Source organism: Martes martes, assembly GCF_963455335.1.
Source record: "Martes martes genome assembly, chromosome: 5".
In the NCBI taxonomy this organism is placed as follows: domain Eukaryota; kingdom Metazoa; phylum Chordata; class Mammalia; order Carnivora; family Mustelidae; genus Martes; species Martes martes.
In genome coordinates this window covers 140,811,691-140,820,231 of record NC_137892.1, presented here as the reverse complement: position 1 = coordinate 140,820,231, position 8,541 = coordinate 140,811,691, and the positions used below count along the sequence as shown (strand labels likewise).

The window sequence follows — 8,541 nt, the reverse complement described above, 5'->3', positions numbered from 1 at the left end:
CAGACGCTTCCTTCCTTCTCTTGCAGAGTGCTCCAGGCCCAGCGGCTGTTCCCCTGTTGCTCTGATTGTGTCCTGTCCTCCTCTTGCCAAAGCAAACAGCCCGGTCTCAAGTAGGCATCCTGTAGGCTCATCTGCCAGCCTGAACATGAACACAGGCAAAGCCGATGACAGCCAAGGTTCCCAAGGGACATGGGGCCTTCCGGGGTCCAGCCCCCGCAGAAGCAGGTCCTCTCATGATGTTGGTGTCCGGGAGTGAGCACCATGCCCATCACCCAGGACAATGCCGTGCTGCACCTGCCCCTCCTCTACCAGTGGCTGCAGAACAGCCTGCGGGAGGGCGGGGATGGCCCCGAGCAGCGGCTCTGCCAGGCGGCCATCCAGAAGCTGCAGGAGTACATCCAGCTGAACTTTGCTGTGGATGAGAGCGCCGTCCCACCTGACCGCAGCCCCCCGGGGATGGAAATCTGCACTGTGTACCTCACCAAGGAGCTGGGGGACACAGAGACTGTGGGCCTCAGTTTTGGGAACATCCCTGTTTTCGGGGACTATGGAGAAAAGCGCAGAGGAGGCAAGAAGAGGAAAACCCACCAGGGCCCTGTACTGGACGTTGGCTGCATCTGGGTGACGGAGCTGCGGAAGAACAGCCCGGCCGGGAAGAGTGGAAAGGTGCGACTGCGAGATGAGATCCTCTCCCTGAACGGGCAGCTGATGGTCGGAGTTGATGTCAGTGGGGCCAGGTGAGTGGGGGAGCGCCAGTTGGCACAACGGCTGGACAGGGGACCCCTGTGGCTAACTTACGTCTGCTGCTCCAGTCTGTAGCTGCAGAGGGTTATGAGACCTACTCTGGTAAGAAGCCAATGGCATTTATCCTCTAAAGGGAAAATGCACTAAGCTGAAGTATTGTGGTATTTGTATATTTCTTTTTTGCTTTGTTCTCTCTTAGAGGACTCAGACTCACTTTTCTTTGTTCTTAAAACCTGGATTAGAAATAAAATAAAATGGTGCATGACACAAGAGTATGAGAAATGTCACATTGAGTTAGACCCTCTTCCACTCAACCCAGCATCTCCCCTCCAGTTAGAGCACCAAAAGTTGGGTCATGGATATATTTCTATCTGCCTGTCGCATGCCACCTTATGAACTCATAGTCCAGAAGCCCCGTGAGATGCTTAGAACTGTCTTTGGACCACCAGCCACCCCTGTCCTTGGCCCCAGTTTCCCCGTCCTGGAAGATCCACTTGGGTGATGAGCATGTCTGTTTTTCACCTGTGTGGCCACCCATCATGGCAGTAAGTCATGACTGGACTCTTGTTTCCCAGGTGGATCCGAGTCCCCAAGACCACCCTCAGCCTCGGCAATTTACTAGAAGGATTCAAAGGACTCAGAAAGACTCAGGCTACAATTTATTACAGTGAAAAAGATACAGATTAAAATCAGCAAAGGTAAAAGGTCCACCGCGTGGGGCCCAGGAATGAGAACAGGCGCGAGCTCCCAGTTGTCTCTCCAGTAGAGTTGTACAGAAGGGCTCAATTCTCCCAGCAGTGATGTGTGACAACATCTGTGGAGTGTTGTCAACCAAGAAAGCTCATAGCCTTGGCATCAGGGTTTTTCTTGGGGGGTCAGTCACCCAGACATGGAGTCCTATGTAGCTGGCCTTAGTTACTCAGTGTCCAGTTCTTCCAGATTTCAAACTAATGCCACATGGCCAGTTGCCCCTGCCATAAATCACATTATTAACATAAACTATCTGGTATCAGGCAGACTATTCCAAGGGTATAGAGGTTACCTCCCAGGAGTTAGTCAAGAACCAGTGCTTTCTTTGGAATGTACATGGGTTGAATATCCCAGATTTACTGTGTTAACCCTTTACTGCACACCAGGGTTTTAGTAACAGTTATATATGGAAGAGAGAAGAAAAGAGAAGTTTGAAGATATTCTGAGATGTATAACTTTTGTCAAGCCTTCACGGGCTCATGTGAGGAGCACTCCTATGTCCCAAGAGTAGAGAATCATGGAAAGAGGGTCACCTTGAGAATCATGGGGACCTTTCACTGAGGAAGCCATCTAAACCAAGGAGACCCTGAAGGGAAGAAGCCAGAGCAGAAGTATCTTAAGTTTAATCTTCTCCTTCCCTCAGTCTTCTACCAGAGCTTTACATTAGCAGAAACCAGCCAGAAGCCAATGGCAAGGGAGCCCATCAAGACTGTCCATATTTGTCAACCTGGGCTAATGGGCAGGGTGGAGAATGGTGGAGAGAGGACATGGAGGGGCAAGAAGAAGTCATCAGGCTCATAGACTGTGGTCTAAGTTTAAGTGAGCCAATGCTTGGAATAGTCCTGGCACAGGGCTGGCTGGCGTGTTGTGAGTACTTACTCAGCAGACTCTCACCAGATTCTCTTTGGGTTGCCTCTCTGATGGAAAAGATATTCTTGGCTCCTAGCTGGGTCCTGAACTGGTTGTTATTGGGAGAAGCTTCCTTTTCAAGGAAGGGTGTTGAAGAGAAAGGATATTATTTAAAATTAGAAATCGGTCTTTAAAAAGAAATAGGACTGGACACTGTAGTATTTGTTGGTGTTGAGAAGGTGACTCCAGTCCCTGGTGGCTGGGTCCTCAGGGTTAGAAGCAGGGATCAACATGGAGCTTGAGGCAGCCCTCCCAGAGCTGCCCCTGAGAGCCCCTACCATTCGCAGTGGTCAGCTTTGAGGGGAGCTGCTTTGGATGCAGAGGTAGAAGGAAGATCAGGGAGGGGACATCCAGCAGGAGAGCATAATGGTCAAGAACTCCAGTCTGGAACCATACAGCTAGTGCTACCTCCTCCGGCTCCCATGCTTACAAGCTGGTTGACCTTGGAGAAATCATCCCTCTTAGCATCGGATTCCGTGTCTGTGACATGGGAATGGGGACACCATTGGTCCAATGACTAAATGATGCAATAATACATATGAAGGGCTCAGCCCTGTGTTTAGTATATAGTGCTCGATAACACATTAGCCTCACAATGACTGTACTACATGGACCGTGTTTGGAAAGACTGGGAGTTTCTGATCCAAGAGGTTGCTCGAGTCTTTAGGATTTGGAAGACTTTCTCCATACTGGGTAAATTTCCTCAATGTCTGTTCAGGAAGCTCTTCCCATTGCCTGCTTAAGGCTGTGGAGTCTTTACGAGGTGAAGTTCTCTGTCCCAGGCTCTGAAAGCAGATGTGACCCTGAAATGAGAAGGCTCTCCAGCTGCCAGGAGAAGATTCTTTGGTGATTTTAAATTATTCTTTGGAGGGAGTGATAGGATGATATCCTTCCCCCCACCCCCCGCCAAAGAAAGAAGATACAGAAGAATAGAAAGGTGATGGGCCCAGGGTCATGACAGAAAGTGGGACAGAAAACTAGACTCCTTAATGGAGGCTCCAAGGAGGGAGCAAATAGGTGTGACGGGGGAAGCAGTAAACTGAGTCTGGGATTCTGGGTTCTCACCACAGGTCTTCTAGCAATTAGCTTTGAGACCTATGTGTAAGTGCATTGGGATGATAGACTGAGGGTGGGAGGGAGGTGACCTGCAGCTGCCTCTGCTAACATGTTAGGAGTGAATCTCTGAAACATTTCATTTGACCCATCTGAGCTGGTTTTATCATTCTAGAAGCTCACAGAGGTGAAGCAATGTTCCCATGACATCACAGTGATAACTGGCGGAGCTGAGAGACTCAGTCTCTCTCTTCTGACTCTCAGCTAGGAGTGGTACCTGATTCAGCACACCATTCCCCTTCTGTGTGCTCAGGAAGAAAGGCTTGGATGGATGTGGTCAGCGGGCATCTGGACTGAAAGAGCTAAAGCTGAGGAGTCTGGAGAAGGGAAATAGGAGAAAGGGTTGGGGAACAGGTCTGTAAGATGGCTAATTGTTACGCCTGGGTGTTGTCAAATGTAGCTGGGATTTGTTTTACTCAAGTATGGTAAGACATGAGGATAGGAAAATACTGTCATAAAGGGAGAGGTTTATACTCACAGATCCCTAGAAGCAGGAGGAACTTCACACCACACAGGGCTACATGGAAAAACACCAGCGTCAGTCAGGAGGCAGGGGGAGAAGCGGGGAGAGCATGGCTCAAAGCCTTTATTGGGGTTTTCAAGTTTTCAAGGGAAGGCTTGGGTGAAGCATGGTAGCTACTCTGAGCAATCTTGGGTGGGATTTGGTAGTTTGAATAATTACAGCAGGTTCTGAGCTACAGGATGGTCTCTGGTTGTCTAGTGGCTCTCCCAGGGGGACTTAGGGGCAATAGTGTCTTGCTGCATGAGAGTCTGACAAAGGAGAGAGTTGGGGTGTGGGCTCTGGATTGGTGGATTTGTATATCAAAGGCGCACTCTCAGGGGAGTTGTATGCTATTTCTAGGAATTGGCTAAGCCCTAGGAGGGTCAGTCTCTCTGGGATGCTGGAACATCAAGAATACAGAAAATAAGGAAATAATAGTGCACTGGGCTTCTGGAAATTTTCCACAGCTGAGGAAATAAATCTCCCAAACATAACTTTCTCACTAGTGAACAGTCCTGTCTCTGAAATTCCCCTCTCTTAAGGGTCAGTCACGTGTGATTACTGGGTGGTGAAGATCTCCCCAGCAGCCACAGACATGCAGGGGTGATAGAAGGAAAAGACCAGGACCCACTGACTGGTCTTCAAAAGAAGTATGAAAAGGAATCAAGTAATGGGAAGGACTCCCAGAGTCCTGGGCTCCCAATACTCCTAACGACCAAGAGGTTAACAAGACAGAAGGAGACTAAGTTCAATTTTCCAAGGTTTCCTGCCTAGTTATATGGTGCAATTATAAGAAGTACCATTGGTTAAGCAGTTGCTACCATAGTGGACATTCTGCCATCTACTGTCTCATTTTAGACCTATCACAACTCTATAAAGGATAGCTTTAGATGAGAAACCTTGGCCACAGAGGCCATGTAACTTGCCCAAGGTCACCTAAGGAAGAGACAGAACCAGATCTGCCACCATGGTCTGTGCTCCTACCTCCTGTGCTATACTACCTCAGCTCTGCCCCAGAGCTAGACACTGGTCCTTGCCACATGGTCTGGGGCTGAATTTCACAGATGGTTTTCAGCTTCACAAAATACTCCGCAGTCTAATGGCAGACACCAGGGAAGGAAATGACTAGAACACTCTAAGGCTTAGCCCTACCTAAACTGACAAGGAAAACTGAAGCCCCTCCCCCAATCTTATAAAAGGAAACCCGATTTTCATATAGAATCTTTTTGGCGAACATATCTATGCAGAACTTTAGGACTAGAAGCACTTTGAGATTAAGTATCAAGGAATTTAAGGTGTTTTGAATGTTCTTAAGATGCTCCTTTTCACTCTATAAGTGGCCAACAGTTTCCTTCAACACTAAATTTTTCCACATACCTGTGTAGGTTTTGTCATAAAAACTGGTGAATACAAATTAGGGTTTTGTAGAGACCCCAGTGTATCTCTGCAAAAAGGAACCTCAGTTAATGTGTATCTCCTTACTTGTAAGCATAAGATCCCAGGTGTCTGTGTACTAACATCACACCCCACCCCATCAATACAATGCATTAGTTGTCCACGCCATCACTTGGAATTATAGTATGAGGCACTCTTTTGGGCAATCCATTCTGTTCCTTCTCTTGAGTTTGATTCTGAATTCAAAACTACCTTAGATGCTGTTGTGGTTTGAACTGTGTCTCCTAACTGCACCCACCTACCCCCCACTGCCAAATTCATACTGTGAAGTCTTAAACCCCCAGTACCTCAGAATGTGGCCTTGTTTGGAAATAGTGCGATTACAGATGTAACTAGTTAAGATGAGGTCATCCTGAAGGACTAGTAGGACAAATCCAGTAGGATAGTGTCCCACAACAGATTTGGACACAGACATGCCCCCAGAGAGAGCACCAAGTGAAGCCCATAGTTACGTTGCCACAAGCCAAGGGAAGGATGGGGAGCCAGGAGAGAGGCCTGGAATGGATCCTGCCTTGGTGCTTCAGAGGGAGCATGGCTCTGCCAACAGCTTGATCTCAGACTTTTAGCCCCTAGAACCGTGAGACAAATTTCTGTCACGTGGGCCATTTGGTTCGTGGTACCTCCTTATGGCAGCCCTGGCAAACTAATCCATTTGGCATTTTGACCCTTGTCACCTATGGCTAGTCAGTGATTCGGGCCATTTCCTCCCTGACAAGAGTCACTCTGGAAACCAGAGAGCATGGTGGATGTTTTTGGAAGAGGGCACTGAAAATTGTGGGTGTGTTACGCGTGGGAGGAGCTGGTGCCAAATGTGGAAGATGAGGTCTTGGCTTGCTTATTTTAAAAATTAGCCTAGAGTCAATCTGTAAACTTCATCCCCAGGGGAAAGAGCAGAGAACTCAGAGCTATGGGTTTAACATCCTTCTGCAGCCCAGAACCAGTTCCAAGAGTAAAGTTGTGACTGGGCCCCAAACCACAGGCCCCCCTCTGCTTTCTCACTGGATGATTCTCCTCAGGTCTGGAGTTTGCCTCTCACTGCTCTCCGCTGGCCCCTGCAGCTCTGAGAGCCCCTTATTCTTTTCAGTGGTAACAGCCCCATCTTGCAGGCACAGCTGGTAATACACAGAGGAAAGTGTTTGCAAGCTCTTATCATACCTACTCTAGGGAAGATGGGATTTTTCTGGAATGTTCTATTTACTTTTGTTTGGTGGAAGGAGAGCTGAGAAGGTTTTTCAGATGATTTCCTACAAGGAATACTTTGTAACCCCGGTCCCTCCCTCCCTCAGCCAGCTTTCTATAAGTAAACCAGATCTGTTCCCTGAGGACAGATTGTTCCAAATTGGTAACAAAATATGGAATTAATTAAAACATAACCCACACAACAAAACAAGTAGCCTTTTCTGAAAAGTAAAAGGGCCCATGTTTCACTTAAAATGTATTTTCCAGGATGTGAACCATGACTGGACTTTTTTGTACATTAATAAACACTTTTTTTGTACATTAATAAACAGGAGAGGAGCACAGTGCAAAAGAACATGGAGCTCAGAACGATGGACCTGGCTTCCAGGCCTACGTGTCGGCTGTGTGACTTTGGGCGAGTTACCTCAGCTACAGGAGCCTGACGCTATTTCCCCAGTAGGGTCATTTAGTGGATTGGATAAGATGATTTAGTTAATGTACTGAAGAGACATCTGGCATGTGGTAGATGTTCAGTCAAAGCTAACCTTTAACAACCATCCTGGTCAGCCTCAGGCCATCTGAACCCAGAGCACAGCATTCAACCGAGAAGAGGCCTTTGAGTTAGAGGGACAGAGGAGAGCCTCAGACCTTAGCCGTGCACTCAGCAGGAAAGAGAATAATCCGCAGCCCCCAAAACCAGGGTGATATCAAGTACTGAGCAACTGGGAAGGCGCGGGTACCCACCAGGGGGAAAGGATGCTGATTCCCTGAAGGAACAGGGTTCTGGAGCCAGAGTGCCCCTTTGAGTTACCGGCACGTGCCAAGTCTGTGTGACCCCAGGAGATAGGTCAGGCTGCCGAGTTCACTGGAGGGCCCGAGGGCCTGTGGGCAATCGGCCAGCTAGCACAGGAACATTACGTTACGTACTGGGTGGACTGAGTATCAGCCCTGACCACGAGTAACCTTCAGCACAGTATCCTTTGCCTTTAAATTGCGCCTAAAATTAAATTTAGGGTTGTTACAAGCTCAGACTCTGGTTACCCATAGCAACCTTGAGTTCTCTCTAGGTTATAGCAGATTTTAAACAGAGTGTCAAATGCTGCTAGAAGGTGTAACTTGGAGAAATGACTGCAGGTAGTGATGTAGGAGACACAGAAAGGAGGAATTGCCAATTATACCTTTATAATATGGTCTCTGGGGCCATTCAGCATGAGCGTCCTGCCTACCTGAATATGCCCAAAGGCACCGGTGCTCTATTCAGGACTGTATATATAGTAAGAGGTGACATCACGATGACCTAGAGACATTCAGGCAAGGTTAAATTATATTCAGACTCCTGTTGAAGAAGCTGAGAAGCGTGTAATAGACTTTAGAAAGATTTCCATTACAGAAGGTTAGAAGGAAAACAAGTTTCAGCATTTAAAATTCAATTATCTGGAAAACTCGTCATGTAGAACAGCGCGTTCCCCAAGGATGCCGTGGAAATGAGGCATTGCAGGACCTTACGTTTGTGCCCACTTTGTTCTTAGCCTGCTTTCCCCAGAATGGAAGGAATCCCAGAGTTCATTCAAGTCCAACCAAGAAGGAAACTGAGGCTCCAGGGCTTCCTGGAGTCTAGAACCTTCTTCGGAAAAGAGCAAGGACTAGAATTCAGGGCTTCTGACTCAAATTCTAGAACTTTTTCTTCAGCATTGCAAACAGTAACCAATGAAATTAGATTTTTTTTTTTTTTTTTGCAGTTGACTGTTCACAGTAAAAACAAATAGGAAATCAAGTTTTTCTACATATTTCTACCCCATTCTCTAAATGGATGGTAATTATATCTAGAACCTTCCCTCTCTCAACAAGAGTTTAACTTATAGCAGCTTCATGAATGTATTAGAGATGGC

General features: G+C 47.4%; 1 protein-coding gene across 1 annotated transcript in view; it reads left to right on the top strand.

The window, feature by feature from the left end:
• Positions 1 to 261: 261 nt before the first annotated feature.
• Positions 262 to 8,541, top strand: part of PDZD2 (PDZ domain containing 2) — a gene marked incomplete at its 5' end in the record, with an annotated part of 227,963 nt that continues 219,683 nt past the window's right edge. The window contains one exon of the mRNA XM_080805056.1: positions 262 to 737. Within this exon, the coding sequence (XP_080661182.1) occupies positions 262 to 737 (476 nt within the window). The remainder of the gene's footprint in view (positions 738 to 8,541) is intronic.